The sequence below is a fragment of the Scleropages formosus genome, chromosome 18 (assembly GCF_900964775.1).
Source record: "Scleropages formosus chromosome 18, fSclFor1.1, whole genome shotgun sequence".
NCBI classification, from domain to species: Eukaryota; Metazoa; Chordata; class Actinopteri; order Osteoglossiformes; family Osteoglossidae; genus Scleropages; species Scleropages formosus.
The window spans coordinates 10,363,456-10,384,354 of NC_041823.1; the positions used below are offsets into that span (position 1 = coordinate 10,363,456).

Sequence of the window (20,899 nt, forward strand, 5' to 3'; positions counted from 1 at the left end):
TCTAGCGGCAAGACCTCATTAAATAGCAACAGGGTACAGAGGCCGCAGCTTCCTCACACCCAGGATTGTGCTTTTAAAAACGAAGGGAAGGCTCTAAGAACTGTTTTTACAAATTCGCCATATTTCACATATCCATACCCATGATCAATAATCACTTGTCCACCGCAGGGTTGCGGTGGTCCAGAGGATGTCAGGGAAGCAGAGAGCGTGAAGCAGGGTACACTGCTCTCCAATGCCGTAATGTCCCATCCACAATCCCTCCCTCATACGCAGTCATACTTTCACAATACGGGCTATTTAGAATCACCAGTTCACTTGAAACTGGTCTCTGGGCTGTGGGAGAAAATAGTAGCAGTTGGAGGAAACGCACACAAACACAGGGAGAACATGGAAGCGCCACACAGACTCACCTGGATTCAATCCGCATCCAAACCGACAGCGAACGTAGCAACACGCAGCCAGTATTTCATACAGGCCATTGCAATAGGCTCTCTGCAGTTATGAGCGTATGAGATGAAAAATGGCTAAACAAAACCACCAGCAAGATTACCAGCAATTAGGGAGTAATTAGTTCAAATTATACTGTAATGGCACTTGACTAACAGGAGTGAAACGCAGAGGCCGGTGACCAGGTGTCCCTGAACCCAGACCAAGAGGCTTAGAATCCCCCAGCACTATTTACTGAAAAAAAGCCCTTATTTGGAGAAGATACTTCCATTTTCACGCAGTTAATATGATAAATACTGTACTGAAAGCTGCAAATAGCACACATAAGATTACTGCAGGAAAAAAAGCTGGCTACACACAGAGACACACAGTTTTTTGGCTCAACCGCTGAAATTCCAAGTCAAGTTTTATGATGACGGAAAGCCTGCCTTAACCAAAGAAACCGAAAATCCACTGCCTTATAAGGACTGGATTCTGTATAAATAGTATTAGGAGCCTAAATATTTACACAGTTTCCAAGAACACGGTCACAGCCCCTATAAAGAGCAGCACGGGACTGACGTAGTGGGAAATGTATAAAATAGAGAGGCGTGACTCATGAGGACTAAATGGCACGATAAACCCACTGGCATTTGGCTCTGCATTTCCTCAATTTTGTGTGTCTATATAAACTCAGTGATGGGCAGCTCACTGTGTACGGCTGCAACAGATTTCGAGTGGCAGCTGTGTGCGCTTACAGTGAAGAATGTCGACTGTCATCAGGTCTCGATGTAACTGGGAACTGTGGGCAGAAATCTTATACATGAATTATTAAATTATTTATTTGTACCCATATATGTTGCCACCATGGAACGGTTTCATTTTTTCAGCGCAATTTTCACAGTGTTTTCAAAGGTAGTGCAGCAAGACCACCTCACCGGAATGTTGTTGGTTCAGTACTCATGAACCACTTGTATTCATAACCGCTACTGTACTTGTTGCCCAAGTCCACAGCCGTTCCTCACCTTCTTTCTACAGCTGAATAGAAGACCCACAGTGAGGGATCTGACGAGCATAAGAGCCAAAGACCGGCTAATAATTTAAAGGGATTAAGAACTAAGTCTTTTCATTTAAAAAAAAAAAAAAAAGGGGAAAAATATACAAGCTGTGCTGTCTAGTTACTCGTGTTTTGTCCAGGGTGTTATGAGTACAAACTGTATTAATCTTAATGCTGCTTCCCAAGAGAACGATAGTATAATCGGAATGTGCAAACCCACAGTCCAGGAGCGATGAGGCACCGGTGCTACCTGCTGTGCCATTGTGCCACCCACATTGGGAAAAAAAAAAAAAAAAAAAAAAAAAAACACAAGCTAAATGAAATAAGAACATTTAAGCTAACAGCTCATAATATGTTGCTAGGTATGCTACAGACAAAGGAAACCAAGACACCAAAATGTCAAAATTAGCTACTGTTTGAGGACCTTAAGCTGAAATTAGTCATTCGGAAAAAACCCATAAACACGTAGTCTGTACCTGGAAGTACCGTAGAGAGAGGGGTGATCTTGACCAGGTACACCAGCCAGTACAGTAGAGATGGTGCTGGACTAGTATAGGGTACTAGATGTACAGAGATGGGGGTGGGACCCACCTAAGTTGTGCTTTTAGCTCCGTGAAGCGGGGCCTTTTGCTGGGGTCGTACGACCAGCACTTGGTCATCAAGCTGTAAAGGGTGGGCGGGCAGTTGTGCGGCATGGCCAGCCGCTCGCCGTTCTCTATTTTGCCAATGACGTCATTGTTCTTCACCCCCTGGAAGGGCTTCACTCCGTACATGAGGATCTCCCACATGCACACGCCTGTAACACATGGGGTTATAAATCTATTACATATATATCTATACTTGGTTCTCTCCTTAAAATGAGATGTTATTTTAGTAGACTTGCTAAGATTACGAGCTGCAGATACTCACCGAACATCCATACATCACTAGCTGAGGTAAAGCGCCTGAAGTTAATGGATTCGGGGGCCATCCATTTGATAGGAAGTTTTCCTTTGGAAGCTTATAAAAAGAAAAGAAAAAGATTTATAGGTATACCGCTGTGTTTTTATACCCGTAGCATTTTCCAGCGGCAATGTTGTTCTTTACCCACCGAAAAGGTTTCAGTCTGTACATAAGTGTCCAGAATGCTGTGGCAAGAGTTGTGTTGAACCTAGCAAAGTGTTCCCATATACCTCCCCTCCTCATTTACGTCCACTGGCTTGTAGTACCTTGCCGTATCAAGTTCAACAGTCCACTTACAACCTACAATATAGTCAACGGAGCTTCACCCCGACATCTGCAGGACCTGATCACTCCCTACAACCCAGCAACAGTGCTGTGCTCCTCCACCTCTGGCCTCTTGATGGTCCCAGTCAGGAGAGGATCAAAACCGAAAGATTCCTGGTTCAGATGTGGTGAAATTAGCTTTATCTGTCCCTCAGAATTGCTGAATCCCTTTCCGCAATCACGAAACCTCTCGAAAGAAATCTCTTTTGAGGCCACTTCTTTCTGGATCTCCTAACTGCTCCACAAGTCACACTGTGTGTCCTGATTGTATTCCCTCTCAGTTCTACACAGACAATATATTTCAACAAAAAAAAAAAAAAAAAAAAAAAAAAAAAAAAAAAGCAAAAATGATTGTATTGGCTAAAGTGACTGCTTTTAAAAGTTTATATGTGCATCTATAACTGTATGCTGGCAAAATTCACTTTTGTTTAATCTAATCTGCCAAGTGGAAAACATGATTAAATAAGAACCCTCAATCTCATTTATTCAGTTAGCAGACACTTTTCTCCAAAGCAATTAAGAAAAGAAAAAACTTACAACTATTTACCCATTTCTACCACTGGGTAATTTTACTGGAGCAATTATGAATAAGTACCTTACTCAAGGGTACAACAGCTGGAGGTGGGATTCAAACCTGCCCCCCCTCTGGGTATGAAAGGAAGCTTTAACCGCTACACTACCACTCATGTGGCTTATATGAAAACATTCCCCACACACAGGCCACTGAAAACCTTGACACAGGTGGTCCAGATGTGCTGACATCGCATCGCCACTACACACGTATGAAAGCGGTACCTTTGTAGTAGGAGCAATCCTCCATGTATCGAGAAAGGCCAAAGTCTCCCAGCTTTACACAGTCTGTGGAGGATACCAGTACATTCCTGGCAGCGATATCCCTAGGGCAAACACACACAGGAGGCTTTCGGAGACATTCAGAAGAAAAGGGAAGAGTAATATCGAGCGTCGCAGTGCGACTCACCTATGTACAAACCGCTTGCTCTCCAGGTAGGCGAGCGCTGTGCTTAGCTGGTATGCAAAGAGGATCAGCGAAGCCAGGTCCAGGTTGTATTTCCTCACTTGTAAGAAGGAACGCAACTGCGAGAGAAAGCAGTCGGAAGAAATAAGTTTTGTTAATAATCCCTGCCCAAAATGCATTACATCTAAAGGCTCATGAGAAGTTCAGTGTACAAGCACGCCGAGACCTCTTTGCAATGGACAAGCGGTTCTTGATAAAGGATGGATGAATGGGAAATAACATTGAAAGAACCTGCAAATAATTGTTGCAAACTGTAAATTTTGTTGGTGCCACCATCATGCAGAAAAAGCCTTTTATTCATGTCGCAGATTTTTTTCCCCCCAAAAAGAGACGTACAACTATTGTGCAGTATTTCACTGACACCTGTTTCCAAGGTGATTTACACTGCTAGAAATACCCCACTAAACCCTCTTTAATCATTCACATGTCTACACACCAGAAGAATGTTACACACACAGAAAAAAAAAAATAAGGGCAGTTTAGAGCTACAAATTGACCCAAATCACGTCTGTAGATTGTGAGAGGTCACCCCTGCAAACATAGGGTGGAACATGCAGTCCACAGACTGGGCGAGGATCAAACCCACATGCAACAGCAGCATGCAGATACTGCGGGGTATCAGTGCTATCCACCGAGCCACTGGTTGGTATAATTAGTTTTAGAAGACATTTATCATCCAGGAAATAACTCCCGCTCCCCTTAAAAAAAAATAACAGTAGGCTGACCTCATCAAAAGGGGAAATCTGCCTAATGGGCGGGGGGGGGGGGAGGATTTCATGAAACTGATTAACCCTGTTATGTGAGGAATCTCTACTATTACTACGGTATTTCAAAGTGTTGCAGTAGAATTTCAGGGTGGAACGTACACAGAACTAGCAGAAGATGGCGCCAGTTTTCCAGAGACCACAAACACGCTTCACCTGCGATTGCGACAGGACGTGGGCAGGTACAACGTCTGAGCGGCTTTATGAACGACGTACGAAAGCATCTCTTGAATACAGCTGCAGATCAAAGGTTGTTAAACCCGCCATCGGCGCACGCCGATTCCACGGGTCGTGCCTTACCTCCCCGAGCATGCAGAGCTCCATGACGATCCACCCCGGGTTCTCCGTGATCACGCCCACCAGCTTCACGATGTGCGGGTGGTCAAACTGCCTCATGGTCACTGTGCGACAGGAACGCGGTCAGCAAGCGGCACCGCAAACCTTCACAAGTGGCTCTCATTACTGTAGCAGGACAAAACTGAGTGGAGCAACATTACATTTAGCTGACGCTTCACCACGTTACGGTACTTACAATTATTTGCCCGTTTATACATCGGGGGGGGGGGGGGGGGGGGGGTAATTTTATTAGAGCAATTTAGGGTAAGCACCTTGCTCAAGGGTAGTACAGCCAGAGGTGGGATTGAACCTGTGACCTTCAGGTCCAAACGCAGTGCGGGAAGATAAAGGTGATGGGTTAGGAGATCAGCACTTACAGGCTTCTTGTAAGAATTTCTCTCGGACGTTGTCAGAAGTACAGTTTTTACACGTCTTAACAGCTACAGGCAAACAGGGGTGTTCCTGTGGAGAAACACACATACGAACAATGGAATTTTTTCAGCTCGGCAGAGTTCGTTTCGAGAATGAGTGCAGCACGGATAAAACCGTGAAACTCGCAGCTCAAAAACGTGAAAAAGGACACGTCCCAGGCAGAACCGCCTTTATAATAAGTTAATAATTGCAAGATGCTATAGTCCTGATTAATCTTCTCATTAGCCTGATACTTTTCTGTAAAGAAAAATACGATGTCAAGTTTGTACACTAAACTTCTTACAACAATCTACTCATTTACAGTACGCAGCTGGGTAATATCTACTGGAGCGATTCAGGGCAAGTGCCTTGCAGGAAGTGGGATTTAAACGCGGGTCCTCCAAGTGCACGGCAGTAGCCGTAACCACTACGCCACCTGCAGGTCTTATCTTACAAACTCCAAACCACAGCAGCGGTTTAAAGTATCTTCTGGAAATGTAGCCCAACTCTAATGATGGTCTTGAGGCCTGGATCAGTGAACCCAGAGGGTCATACCGGGGTGGAGTAGATACCCTGATGAACATCCCCAAACTGTCCTTCTCCAATGCAGCGGCCCAACTCCACTCGGTCCCTCTGGATCTCATAGTCCCTGGCTGGGTAAGAGAAACGGAACAGATCACACCCACGATCCGGTGGTACTCCTACGCATACGTCGTGCGTTCCGTCATCCACCCATCCTCACGTGTTCTAGGCAGGGTCTTCGTGGTCTAGAGCCTGTCCCAGAAGCTTAGGGTGTGAGGCTGGGTACACCAAGGATGGGACACAGGTCCACCGGATGGCAGTACGGAAAATATGTGCTTTGCCGTCACCGAGGAGCTCTTGCTAAAAGCACGACACGAAGGCCATTTTCCATTATAAAGTCATAAGATGTTTAATGTAAAGCATGAAGTAGAAAACCCAGTGATGGATCCCTGGCGCACAAGACCCACAGATCAACATCAAGCGTGAGCAGCATGCGCATTTATTACACAGCGGCCAGTTCAGTCGCACAACAAGCTTATCTGTGACAGGACTGCCGATAACGGTGATGCACCCAGCGGTGAACACACAGACAAATAAACGCCATCAATCTCGAGCGCTTCTCGGTGTCTGACAGCGCAAGCGCTCCCACAGGCATATCCTGACGGGTAAAAATAAATAAATAAATCAAAGGGCACTGGCAGCGAGAAGGTCAAACCCAGCACTCGGGACTGGGCAGCCGGTGCGTGGTGATGCGTGTCGACTCCGGAAACATGCAGGCGGCACACGTCTCCGCTCACCTAAAGCCCTGAGGTGTCGCAGGATACGTATACATCCCATTCTGGACATGCGTGACCCGTTTGGCTCAGAGCCTCACCGATATGGAGTTTGAACACCACAAGTCAAAAGTTTGAGCACGCACGGGCAATCCGGACAATAGCTTTATGGAGCGAGCCGGACAGAAGAGCGAAAGCAAAGCGACACGCGGGTGTCCAGCGTCTTTGGAAACTGTTGTGGAACATCTGGGAGGAAGCACCTCACTTCCTCAAAGTTCTTCAGACTAATTCCTTGTGGAAACAACCGTCCAGCGGGCGTACTCAAACTTTTGACTGGCACTTTAGATACGGGAGTTTCACACACGTCGCTACATGACAAGGGAATAAGGACTTTCTCATTGTGAACCGTAACACTCGTACTTCCGGTTCTCAGTCGTGCACTCTCTATAACGACAACACACCGACACACAGTCGCAGAACGAAGAGCAAGAAAGAGAGGGAATATTACCTTTATAAAATCCACAGTTTTCTGCAGTGCATTTAATGTGAAGGGATAGAAAAGGAAAAAAAAAAAGTTGCATTTTAACACAAGCGAGAAGAGGACGCAGGATGAGCTGCGTAGACGGATCGCACGGGTTACAGATCGTCGCTGGGGGAGGACGACCACACGAGGACAGCGTGCACAAGGACCTCGTCAACCTAGACACGCTGACAAGGCCAGGACCAAAACGTATAGGAGCAGGGACATGCGGAGTAACCTTGCGATCTACTTTAGATGACTAGAGGGTGACTTGGGTTCATCCATTCATGCACAAGTTGTACTGCTGGCGACACTATGCAGCAATGAAGCTTAAATAGTGACCGGGAGGGTGTTGGTTCAACGCCTACTCCATATTACTGTTGTAGTACCCTCGATGAAGGTACTTACCCTGAATTACTCAGGGTAAAACACAGAACTGGATAAATGAGTAAAAAAACAACATGTTAACCATATGAGAAATTAATGTACCGTGTCTTGCACAGTAACAGTAAATTCCAGTATAATTTTACCGCCCCTGGAAACCATGTACTGTAAGATATTAAACACAGCAGGTGTAAACCCCTGTATTAATACCGTGCAGTTTGAGAAATTAAATGGACTCTCATTAATTCAGCGATCTTTCTGTAAAATTAGACCGTTGGAGGAATTTTTTCTTCAAGGTACATCTCCAGGATTTTTTTTTTTAAACTATTCTAAATAAAACAGCAGCCCATGCAATACACCGCTTATACACACACACACACAGCACAGTCAGCTACTACGGTGCGGTGGGAGGGGAACTGGGTGTTAAAGGGAAGTCTGGCGACATGTGGCCGCCCGCCCGCCCGCCCCCGATGACACACGGTGCTTACTGGAAGGCATGGTGTGGACGTCCTCCTCGTCTACGATCTCCGCGTAGTCGTCCGTCTCTGCGAACAGAGGACGTTCTGCGTTTAGTGCTCAGCTGTGGTTGACGGGCCTCGCGGCACACCAGCCACCAACATGCAGGTAACACAGCGGACGTCGATGAGCAACACAGACAAGGCCAGAGGCTGTGCGAGCGGGAGTCTAACGACTCCTCTGACGCACACGCCTCTGAACACGTGCTGCGCCGCAGAGACTTCAAACCAGTAAAGCGAACACGGCGGCTGTACTTGAGGACACACGAGACGCATGGAAGCGGCGGATCATCTTGAGAAAAACGTGTCCGTGAGCCCGCAGTTCAGAGTCGCGCGGCGGCCGAATGGCTCTTGTCGATGCACCCGGAGCAACCCGGCACGACTCAAAAACTGGCACATGGGTCAACTTTAGAATGAGGATGCACAAAAAGCAGCGGCAGAATTACTCATAAATGAATACAATCCAATTCACTTCATCACTGTGGTGTAATAATTAAAGCAAAAAAAAAGAAAAAAAAAAAACAGTAGAGGACAGATGTTCTATATTTAGAATTTATGAGCATAAAGCTCATGTGCGGTTGAAGGGTAGAAGCAGATTTCCCAGTCAAAGGATAATGGCGCTCGTGCAAACAATGAAATTATTTTGGAGAGACGGAAAGAGTGAAAACAAATGCAACAGTATCCATACCATCCCCACTAATCTCATCTGCAGGTCCCCGCAGCAGGCAGGCAGGCAGGCAGGCAGGAGAGAGACAAGGGGGCATTAGGAGTCGCATTTAAAGCCTGGATACAAAACTAGACGTTACCCACATGCGTAGTATGACTGGAGGTAAGAAAACCGCCTTTTGAGGAGCCCTGTGAGGTACGTGTGTTTGACAAACCTTGTCACCATCACTCACAAAGGACACAAGGTGGCGGGGGGGGGTCTAAAATTTAACTGAAACCTAAATGTCCATCTCCATTCAACTGTGAAAGAAAAACCACAACATATTAACACAGATGTGTGAAGGAGTAATAATAGGGCATTTGTTTGCTCCAAGTTGCTCTTCATTCCTAGAAAACTTCCTCTGTGCACAAGGCTCACAGTCACAGCACACGGCCGAAAATAGCGCCGCTTCCTCTTTATAACAACATTTTTACATGGGCCTTGGAACTAAAACTTTTCCGACCTGCTAATAAAATGGAAAATACTACACAACACCGGGGAAGCCTTTCATTTATTGAAGGCTATATATTACAGCAATGGTTTATGGTGGTTAAGCACTTAGTTTGAGGACAATTAAAAAAATAAATAAAATAAATAAATAAATCACAATACGTCCGATTCATCTAAGGTGCATGGATACATACATCCATTTCCCAAAAATGTGTGTACAAAATCTTATCCCAGAAATACAGGGATTAAGGGGATGCTGTTTTCTTAGGTTTAGGTACATAAAGACATGAGACATTTAATCGGGTACAGTCACAACTCCATTTATGCCAAAACTCAGCTGTATTTTCCAGTGGAGGGTTATTATAACACTAAAAAATGAGTGTTGCCCCCCCCCCCCAAACCTATTGTAGCGTAGCAGTCAGGGACTTCTAATCTGAAGGTTCCTTGTTTGAATCCCATGCTTACCCTGAATTAATACAGTAAGATCCCACCGTAATAATGAGTAAATTATTATAAATTTGATGATCTAAGATTGTAATTCACTTTGGTAAAAAGCATCAAAATAGTTGGAGGAGCTGGTATTGTGATGGTTACTAACATTTGCTAACGTCAGTGATGGTCAAATAGAGAAACAGAGCAACTCGTGCGGAGAAAAGCAAAAATGTGTGTGTGTTGGGGGGGTAAATGAAAAACAAACAAAGGTAAATGACAGAAAATCAAAATGCACTAAACAGACATTTGATCAGGATTTCATTATAAGACTAATTACTGGGCCAAAAAGACCTTTAACGCCTATAGAAACGTCATCACTTAAGTGTTAATACCAGAGGTGAAAAGAAAAAAGGGGGGGGGGAGGGAAAAAAAAAAAAAAAATCAATTATACACACACACTTTCTGAACCGCTTGTCCCATACAGGGTCGCGGGGAACCGGAGCCTACCCAGCAACACAGGGCGTAAGGCCGGAGGGGGAGGGGACACACCCAGGACGGGATGCCAGTCCGTCGCAAGGCACCCCAAGCGGGACTCGAACCCCAGACCCACCGAAGAGCAGGACCCGGTCCAACCCACTGCGCCACCGCGCCCCCCAAATCGATTATACTTTTCTTGTATTCTGCTCTCATTGCTGTAACTTACTATACAGCTTCTCTTTAACCATTTCTCTACATTTAAACAGCAATTAGGAAACTCTAGTCTAATATAGAAATAACCATCTGGAAAGAGGAAGCTATTCCAATTCTGCATAAAAGCCATACGCAGTCAAACTGTTTCTCAATCACTGGAACGTAATACAGACAAGCACCCCAAGTTTAAGGAACTGCGCTTGTGGTTTAACCCGCAAGCAGGCACGCATTCAACATGCTTGACGAACTATATAAAATAAGCCCTGAACAATTTAAGTGCGGAGACTCCAATGTTGACTTCAGTGCGAATGTCCTCACTTACAGCGAATCAATGAGCTTCGGCGATAAATATTACGCCAAAGCTCATCGGCAGCGCTGGCCACGGAGATCGACGGGGCTATGAGTCGCGTCTCGCACCGTCTCGCCAGGGACACGGTGCAAGATTTAGAACCCTACGGTCCCCCAAAGCACAGCAACATCATAAACGTCAGCTATTACTGCAGTTACCATTACTATCAGCGATCACCATAATTACTAGGACACTGTAAGGGTCCCCAGGCTCCAGTTTGATTATACATTTCATGAATATCCAATGAATAGAATAAAACAGTATTACAGAATTAAGATAACTGATGCACCATCATCGGGAATAACAGAGCAGCAGATGGCATAGTGACTAGAGTCGTCATGTAGGAACTATTCTACTCTGTACATTATACTTTAAGCCATTTCGGGAATTTTCAGTCATAGCAATAAGTTTATTTTCTATATATATATATATATATATATATATATATATATATATATATATATATATATACACACACACACACACACACACACACACATACACACACACACATTTTCTGAACTGCTTGCCCCACACGGGGTTGCGGGGGAACCGGAGCCAACCCGGCAACACAGGGCGTAAGGCCGGAGGGGGAGGGGACACACCCAGGACGGGACCCCAGTCCGTCGCAAGGCACCCCAAGCAGGACTCGAACCCCAGACCCACCAGAGAGCAGGACCCGGTCCAACCCATTGCGCCACCGCGTCCCCTATCTATATATATATATATATATATATATATATATATATATATATATATATATATATATATATATATATATATAATTAACCTAGCTGTCATTTCTTCAAGAGGACAAAAAAAAAAAAACTGTTTTTCACAGGCTGAGTTCAAATTTCATTCACACACACACACACACACACACACACACACACACACACACACACACACACACACAACTGATCCCAACTCACATAGAACAGATGGGGAGTACAATATTACTACATATATCAGGAGGACATTTCAAAAACCTTTACAGCATTAATTTTTTTGTAATTCTGCAGTTAATCAACTGTGAAAAATAAACCAAATATAAAAATAAACTAAAGAAATACCAATGCAGTTTAAATCAAGTTTGAGACTGACTTGATGGGACAAAACTTCTTGCAGAACAAAAAGGACCTGGACTCAGCCCTAATCCAGCAAAGGCAATTTTTCAAGCCATTTCAGCACCCAGTAAGGGCTGAAATCTGTGTCAGAAGGGCCCTTTGTCAACGACAAGTTTTGGGGAAAACAAAAAAAAAAAAAAACGTGGTGCGTTCACCTTACCCGAGACGACCTGTGTTCTGATTCCTTGCAGTCGCTTCTCACTGTTGGCAGCTCTGAAAAGCACAGCATTGAAGAGCTGAACGGTACACATCATCCACAGAGGACAGGCACTGAGAAATCCCCGCCGTCTGCATTATATCATAGACACCCGCTGGGCGGGACCATTCGCTGGAAGCGCTTCTTTCAACAGGTTCTGCTGTTAACACGACACATGTGTTGCACCAGGACTATACGCTCGAAATAAGGAAGGGCTGATATACATTTTTCTGTCCCCAGCACAGGACAAAACATATTGAATCTGACCAAAGGCTGTTTTTTTCTTTTTTTTATTTTTTTAAAAAAAAAATTCTTACATTTGATATACAAGCCAAGCATTATTTCAAATGTTAGAAAACAATATGCATGGCCATCAGGGCCAAGGTCCATACCCCCTTCCCAAATGAGCACCAGGTGCAGGCAATGAAACCCCATTACTTTAATTTATGGGCCAAAAGCGGAGTAAATCTTTCTCTTGTTATGAGAGGCAACGTTTTCATTTTTTGCTGCTTCCTTTCAGGTGCGTTCTGGAAGTTGCGGGTATTATGGGAAGTTAAGAAAAAAGCCACCACCCTCTGCTAATTGCCAAAAGATTTATAAAATCAGTCGGCATTACGATGCTGTTAATGTCAATGAAAGAAGTAAACAAAGACGCTCATGCTGGAAATGCGAACGCTTTCTGTGTTAGGGCATCAACCTATGACTTCCGCATACTATGGGAAAAACAGGAGTTACCACTGTTGTCAGTTGATTGGAGGTGCCTTCTATACATAATTGGTCCCAGGGAGGATTTGTCAATGCTCAAACACGTTTAATGTGCCACGCTACAATTTTATCTTTAACTCTACTGAGTACTATTGACGATATGTTTCGGTCCCCCAATCTCTAATGAATGCTTGCGCCACTGGTACCATGTTATTTTCCCCACTGCTTGAGCAACTAAGAGAAAATTGATATATTTAAGTAGCAACACAAACACTTGTATTCATTACCCAGTAGGAAATTCAGTGCTGAAGATACGGAAGCCTTGTACTCACTTCGGTATTGAAGGCAATGCTCTCTCCCCCTCTGTGGGACAGAAGAGGATGTATAAGGAATGAATGAAACAACTTTGACATAAACAGGAAACTGCAGTAAGGCAGTGACACTGATCCTTGTGCCCATTACGCGAGGTATACAGCGTAAATTTCCTGGAATTAACCTTTAAGAAACATCACAAGAAGACAACGAATATTGACACAACCGTTAGAGGGTAAAATCCACCTTATTCAAGTTTACCGTGACATAGGTATTAGTGTCTTTTGGAAACTTTTTCCATCACACCAGTATTAAAACTGGGTTTTTTTGGTCCCAGTCAAGCAGATGTGAAAAAAAACATACTCAAGAAAACATACCCCTTTATATTTAAAAAATAGTACATTTTGTGCGAAATTCAAAAAGGTGGCTAGTTTCAATACATAGCCATGAGCGTAAAAAAAAATTAAACACAGAACTATTAACATGTTAAAGATTTGTGCACAGCATTCTACCTGTGGAATGACCACTTTAATGATACTTTTATCTTGCTTTAATTTTGCAAGAAGTGATATGGTAAAAATTATATAAAAATTTTATTTCGCTTATTATTTCCAGGGGTGGTTCAAATCCCACCTCCAGCTGTAGTACCCATGATTAAAGTACTAACGTGGTAAAAATTACCATGCTGTATAAATGAGTAAACCCAGAGGAGAGGCCTACCTTTGTGAGGTCGGACGATGAAGGACTGGGACACACCCTTCACGAGGCGGCAGTAACCGTCTATCAGGTCGGCCATGTTCTCCGCTGTGGTGAGCGTCGTGGTCGTCACGGTGAGCGGCTGCAGCGAGGGCACGGGAAGTCCACAAACAGCATATGGTAAGGTGGACACACTCCGTGAGACATCCACACACCGGCACATGCTCCCGCCTCTCCGAGAGGAGCTCAGACAACATACACACGCTCTCAATCCCCCTGAGCACTTGAAACTACCAAAATACCTCAGTCATTAATTGCAGCCTTCTCTCTCACAGCAGGTTTAATGCTGAAACTAATCACATCATCACAGCTCCTGTGGTTTTCTATTTTCCGAAACATTTTGAAGCCCTTTTAAACAAATGTCTGAGTAAATCTACTTGACACTAAACTTGTCTAGACCAAAAAGCACGGAAGCTGGACATTTGCGGAGTGTAAGTCTGTCTTAAGAGCCAATGAGTCAAAACGTTAAGTATCTGGGTCCAACCGCAGAGTATATGAAAACGCAAAGTTGTGCCAGAGTGATTTCCACTGTCCAGCATGGAGGTGGCAGGGTCATGCTGCGGGGATGCTTTGCTGCCCGCAGAGTTGCGGATCTTTACCGAGTACACTGGTACCAATATTGCCCAGCATGGCCACCATATTATACTTAAGAGGCATGCTGTTCCGTCAGGGTTACAGCGAGTTTGGCAGTCTTCGTTCTTCAGCAAGATACTGACCCAAACCGCACCTGAAAGTTGTATTAGAACTACCAGGTAAAGCAGCAGGAATGTGGCAGACAGCTTATACTAACTGGACAGCTAGACAATAAACATTGTCAATTACAAAAAAACCTTATTGCAGCAAATGCTTTAGCTTTAAACAGCCCAATTCAACAAAATATCAGACAAACAATAGCTCTCTCTTTCATAAAAAAATTCACTTGCAGATGGGAATAACAAAACGCAAATCCTTCTGTCCCAGTGTCCCAGTGCAAGTGAACAATCCTGAGTGGGTAGACTATTAATGACCCCACCCAAGGAATCGGTATGTCAAAAACTACACACGAGTGAAGAGTGTTAATACAGCTGCTTCCGTGATGGTTCCTCTGCGCGTGACCTCGTTCTCCGTACCTCCGACGCCCCGGCCACGTCGAGCTGCAGCATGCCCTTCCTCTCCTTGTCCTCGTTGATGGAGAACTGGATGGACTGAACGTGGCTGAAGTTGGCCAGGTGGGTTGGCTGAATGCGCAAACCAGGCAGAATGTGAAACGCAAGAACAACAACAACCGATAGTTGTCATAAGACAGCAGTGTATAATATCGCTGAATACACATACGCACATTTTTTGCAAAATCCTTTAATCCGTAAATAAATTAACGTTATGATCAATTGTGTAACGTTTTGTTGCTGTCCTTTCATTAAGAAATAAACGTCAAGTAATAAACATTTAACACCTTACACCAAATGGTAGATTTTGTATCGTCAAACGATTTCTTGACCAATACCACCCTTAACTTTGATGATATATTTTGGCACGTCAATGTTTTTGAATCGCTCCGCTTTGAAAATGCAACATCAAAAATTGCAATTATGCCGTTCGTTTCACAACGGACGGGCCGTTTCAGAAAGAGCGAGGTCTCCCAGGCAGGAACGCCAGCACGTACAGTGGAGCCCTTGTCTGTCAGGTAACTGATTCCTTCCTCGGGTCCAATAGCGAGTTCCACTGAGATCACCCAGCTCGACTGTCAGGGAGACAGAGGGAGAACATGAGAGAGAGCCACAGACAGACATTCCCTCGTATCATTAACCATGTATAAAATATTTTTCAGATCAAACATGACAATGACTCCCCAAACACCTTCAAAAGGACACATGGGTTTATCCGATTAGGAAAATGGAGCCGAACCAACCGACTGCAAACTCCGTCTACTCCTGCTTGTCAGGTTCACCTGGAACTAACTATGACAGGAGAGGACACCGCGAGAGAAAGGAGGTACGTGAAGGAGAGAATAACAACTCGGTATTTTAAAAACATAACAGAGGCACATGAAAATGTGCACATTAATTTCTGCACCAGAGCCATACAAAGCTGCTTACAAACCATTGACATTTCTAATAGAAACTGAAAGTGTGGTACTTCAATACAGTATGGTCTCAGCTTTACATGGTAGTCAGAAATTAGTTTTTATTTTTTTGGCTGGGAGGAAAAAAAAAGGCAAAAATGGATTGGAACGGAACACTTCTGAACGCACCACACACCAGCTGAACTAGTGGTCGGCCATCAACCATCTCCTGGATGACACCCTTAGACATCACCCTCAGCAGGGAGGGAAAGTGTAAAAGATATTAACGGGGTGAAAATATTACCAGAATTACCACACACAGAACGGTTTAATGTGTTTATATTTTTTATTACCATTTTTAGGTTTCTTATTTGAGTCATTATGGAAATACACACACACACACACACACATTTTCAGAACCGCTCATCCCATACGGGGTCACGGGGGAACCGGAGCCTACCCGGTAACACAGGGCGTAAGGCCGGAGGGGGAGGGGACACACCCAGGACGGGACGCCAGTCCGTCACAAGGCACCCCAAGCGGGACTTGAACCCCAGACCCACCGGACAGCAGGACTGCGGTCCAACCCACTGCGCCACTGCGCCACCCATTATGGAAATATGTTTTTCAAATTCATGTTTTATTATACACACAACAGTTACATGTATTCATTTAGCAGACGCTTTTCTCCAAAGCGACGTACATCTCAGCGAAAATACAATGTGTGCATTACATTAGGAGAAAGAGACATGGCTGCTAGTTATGACCCCCCCTCATAATGTATAGAATATAGTGCTACTGTCCCAGAACATTAAAAGCTTGTTGTAGGAGTAATTTTTGAAACTGGAATTTTCCAAAGTTGGAGAAATTTTTCCACAGCCAAGCCACTGGATTCTAAACTGATACCTTCTGTATGATTTACTGAGTTATTGAGATTGCTGGGGGGGGGGGGGGGAACCCAGTTTCTTATACAGACGGTCGCCGAGTTACGATGGTCTGATTTACGATTTTTTGACTTTATGATGGTGCGATAGCGATACGCATTCGGAAGAAACTATACTTCAAATTTTGAAGTTTGATTTTCTTCCCAGGCAAGCGATATGTGGTACGATACTCTCTCGTGATGCTGGGCAGCGGCAGCAATCTGCATCTCCCAGTCTGCCATGCGGTCACTAGTGTATACAACCGATACTCTACAGTGTTCTGAGTTGCCAGCGTTTTTTTGGATACCCCCAGTATCTACGTTGTGTTTTCTGCATCCATCATGTCTACGAATCTGTGTCTCCTGCTACTGGTGAGAAGAAGAGGAGGAAGCCAATTACTCTTGAGAGACTCAAGATAATTGCCCGGCGTGAAGGAAGCAAACCCGTAATGGCCATCGCACGTGAACCTGGACTTTCGCAATCGACGATCTCGACCATCTTAAAGGATAAGAAGCGACGGTGTTCGGTAGGTTAGGTGTATTAAATGCATTTTCGACTAACGATATTTTCGACTGATGATGGGTTTATCGGAACGTAACCTCATCGTAAGTTGGGGATCGTCTGTAGAGTATACACAAAAAGAAAAACTATTAACATGCTGTCCAGTAATACACAATGTGAACCCTTTCTCTATGTAATCAGCCAGCACTAGTGATGGTGGCACTGAAATGGCGAGATAAATAAAAAGACGAGTAAACAGCCAAGGGACATCTCAAATAAAGCAGATGCGAAGATCCAATTTAACTCAACCCAACCAGCAGGTGGCAGCACAAGACATCACTCTCCTACCCAGACCACCCACCCCCACCCCCCACCCCCAAGAGCAAATGCAGCCTGGTTAACAAGGAAGACCTACCCCGAGGGCACATTTGAAACACTCTTTGTCGTATCTGTAAATCGGCGAGAGGATTTCGAAGAACTTGAGAACGCTCTGCTCCTCGTTGAGGTTGGCAAACTGCTTGAAGGTCTGCTGAATGGATTTCCGCAGAGTTTTGGGCTACGAAGGAAGCACAAGGTCATAATCACAATCGACAACAGCGCATTGCGTAACTTCCCTTTCAAACAAAACCGTTACACAAGCCATGTGTGCCATACATTACGGGAGCCTAAGATGACAGCGCATTATTTCAGTCGTCTGCGAAACGCCGATCTAACGGTGTGACGCCGTCTGAAGCAAGATAACTTGGAATTAAATAGATTAGTACCAATAGGGCGGGATGGATGAGGACTGCAGCGGTGCATCGCGTAATGGATGTGGATTTCATTTGCATACGTTTTCCGCAGTCATTTCAACAGCAATTTACAGAGTACAAAAAATACTGATGAAAATGTGAAAGCAATTTAGGGGGCGTGATACCAAATGACATATCTCTGTCTGATGTGCCTCTTTTTCTCTGTCTTTCTCTCTCTCTCACACACACAGCTCAGGTATGGCAGTAGGAATACCACCAACAGCTGTTCTTTAACAAGAAAAGTACCGGCTTAATGAAATCCTCTGGGGTTTGGCTGAATCACTCAGTCACACACACACACAGAGGCTGGCATAAAATGAGCAGAGTGTGTATATGGCCTCTGCACTTGATCTGTAAAGACCATCTTATGTAGGATCTGTGCTTGAAAACACCATATATGCCCCAATGTGCTCATATATCATACATGAACAAATCCTTTCCCAGGCAGCATAGAGCACTTCTAAAAAGTACTGACCCCCCCCTTGGACTTTAATCTATTTAATTAGGAGTTTTTGACATTGATCAGAGAAATACTCTTCAATGTCACAGTGAAAACATCCCTACCAATCAATAACAAATACATAATGCACATATGCATAGTATATTAATTACCAATATAACACAATGCAATAAAATGCTACCCAAAAGGGCAACAGTAAGGAAATGTAATAAAAGAAAAGGAAAGCAGATTAAAGAGGTGAAATTAATTACTTCTTCCGAGAAATTGCTCCAGCATGGTTGTTTTCCGTAGCAGAATTTGGAGGAAGGGTCTGGGCACATTGTCTGCACTAAATGACGCGAGACTCGAAAAATAGGACTGGAATCTTAAATGACACAGAACCCATTATCTTCCTGGGGTAAATAAATAAAGAATACAGAAATACTGCTCACCTTAACAGACTCCAACAAACTTTTTGGGAAGAATCTTTTCAACCCCACATCTTTTCTGTAAACAAACACAGTTAACAGAACATTGCTGTTAAAAAAAAAAAAAAAAAAAAAAAAAAAAAAAGAAAGAAAAAGCGCTCCTTCAGAATTGTCCAAATACATTATTCTTCTTGTTCCCTTTATTTTTATTCATTCGCTTATCCGGTTCTCTTCCAAGGTTACATGTGCCTTGTATACTTTTTCATGCCTGCGTGTTTCAGTTCAGGGTTAAACACCATGCTGAAGGTTGCGCAACACCTCTCCCGGAACGCCAACCTTTGAAACCATCACGTCACCCCGCGCTGTGTGTGTGTCAAGGAAAACTAACACGGTGCTCTTAATAAAAAGCATAAACTGCATTTCTGGGGCTTTTAAAGGAGCTTTTCCAAGAACCTTATATTGCACTGAGTGAAGAGATTTAAGAAATAAAAGACACACACACACACACACACACACACACACACACACACACACACACAGGGACATGGACAGAGTCCCTAAAGCAGGGCTGTAAATCAGGTCAGCACCAGTGCGGTGCACCGGCCACATGTTCCCTGCCCGCACGCGAAACCGTCCGAGTCTCGGTCGGCCACGTGTTCCGCCATCTCCCTTGGCATCTGGCAGCGCGCTACACCGAACGCCAGCCAGACTGAGATCGATTTTTACTGGAGTACCGTTCGATGACACCCGCCCCCTCCACCTGGACGGGAGCCAGCGCTCCCCGTGTCTATGGAACCGGCAGTATTGCGCGACCTGGAAACAACACGAGCGTTTGCACAGTCTGGCATTAAGGCTGTTGCGACAGGATGGGGTTACTGCATCTAGCCGGGGGGTCGGGCCTGCAGGAAACACGTGCTCGTCGGGAAGTCATCCGCCCTGCGCTCGTCCCGCAGCCTGCAGCAGACGTCCTGTAACACGAGCCCTTCGGCAGAACTTCCGACCACCAACGGCGGAGCCGTTTGGCGTTCGCTCCTATTCATCCTGCAGACCGCAATCCGAGGTACCGGAGGTCCTCATACGCGTAAGAAGTATGAACTGCACTGTAACCGGGCGCTTTCTGAACACATTAACTTTATGAAAGAGAGACTGCAACTCATTGACTGTAACGGAGCCCCGGCTCTAATTACGACCGGAGGGGTGCGTGTTCCGATGGCAGCGAGCACACTGCCGTTATGAATCCCTTCCTTTTCAGCAGGCGTAGGTTTAAAAATCCTCTTTCGGGAGGACAAACGCCTTTTTGATGTGAAACCCGACTCTTTCAGACAACGCTGCAAGCGGAGATAAAAGCACGCCGCTACCCCGGCTTCTCGTTATAACTTTGGAGCTTCTTTAAAATTCCGAGCGCGGACGCGCGTCTGGAGGCATCATTAGCACGGAGCCTCGGTCGTGTTCGTCGCTCTTCCGCCGCTCCCCGAAGGCGAGCTCCGGTTAAGGCTCGCGCCTCGCCCGGACGCTTCCAAAATATGCAGACGGCGAAATCCGAACTGGAGGCGAACGCCGGGAGTCGCGAGCCAGGCCACGGGTCGGACGCGGCAGCCGTGCGCCGTAACCCGCCGTAACATTGGACGTGTGCAATTTGTTCATGGAAATATGATTTCTGCCGGACAGAATGAGTCGGAGTCTTCTTTCATAAGGTCAGTGTAAGAAATTTTACATTTTTAACAGCTTTTCAAAACCAGACCACCCACGTCTTACACACGATTTCATCCCCATTGGCTTCCTAGGCTACACACATTCTAATTCCTCTTCTTTGTCTTACCTGCAGCAAACTTTTACCGAAGGGACCGAAGGAGTGGCCTTGGGTCATTTAAAAAAATGTGGTTGGAATATAAATATCTAGAGTAGAAATATAAATCGACTGGAGGATCTATAGACAAAAAAAGCAAGTCCTAAATGACATCACTTACTCTAATAATTCATAATTTGACTTCTTGTCCAGCGCATTCCCTCGCAAATCCCTGAAAAATCTCCTACAATAAAGAC

General features: G+C 44.8%; 1 protein-coding gene across 12 annotated transcripts in view; it reads right to left on the bottom strand.

Moving 5' to 3' along the window:
• Positions 1 to 20,899, bottom strand: part of LOC108940645 (focal adhesion kinase 1-like) — a 65,740-nt gene that overhangs the window by 15,626 nt on the left and 29,215 nt on the right. For 9 of the 12 annotated variants that reach the window (XM_018762917.2, XM_018762911.2, XM_018762919.2 and 6 more), the window contains 18 exons: positions 20,824 to 20,886; positions 18,881 to 18,935; positions 17,614 to 17,754; positions 15,376 to 15,453; positions 14,843 to 14,950; positions 13,698 to 13,815; positions 12,998 to 13,028; positions 11,925 to 11,977; positions 8,699 to 8,716; positions 7,984 to 8,040; positions 7,100 to 7,120; positions 5,852 to 5,949; positions 5,263 to 5,347; positions 4,850 to 4,950; positions 3,729 to 3,844; positions 3,545 to 3,645; positions 2,393 to 2,482; positions 2,075 to 2,279 (listed from right to left, as the gene is read on the bottom strand). In XM_018762917.2, coding sequence (XP_018618433.2) covers positions 2,075 to 2,279; positions 2,393 to 2,482; positions 3,545 to 3,645; positions 3,729 to 3,844; positions 4,850 to 4,950; positions 5,263 to 5,347; positions 5,852 to 5,949; positions 7,100 to 7,120; positions 7,984 to 8,040; positions 8,699 to 8,716; positions 11,925 to 11,977; positions 12,998 to 13,028; positions 13,698 to 13,815; positions 14,843 to 14,950; positions 15,376 to 15,453; positions 17,614 to 17,754; positions 18,881 to 18,935; positions 20,824 to 20,886 — 1,539 coding nt within the window. The remainder of the gene's footprint in view (positions 1 to 2,074; positions 2,280 to 2,392; positions 2,483 to 3,544; positions 3,646 to 3,728; positions 3,845 to 4,849; positions 4,951 to 5,262; positions 5,348 to 5,851; positions 5,950 to 7,099; positions 7,121 to 7,983; positions 8,041 to 8,698; positions 8,717 to 11,924; positions 11,978 to 12,997; positions 13,029 to 13,697; positions 13,816 to 14,842; positions 14,951 to 15,375; positions 15,454 to 17,613; positions 17,755 to 18,880; positions 18,936 to 20,823; positions 20,887 to 20,899) is intronic. The other 3 variants (XM_018762916.2, XM_018762921.2, XM_029259957.1) reach the window with 2 other exon arrangements.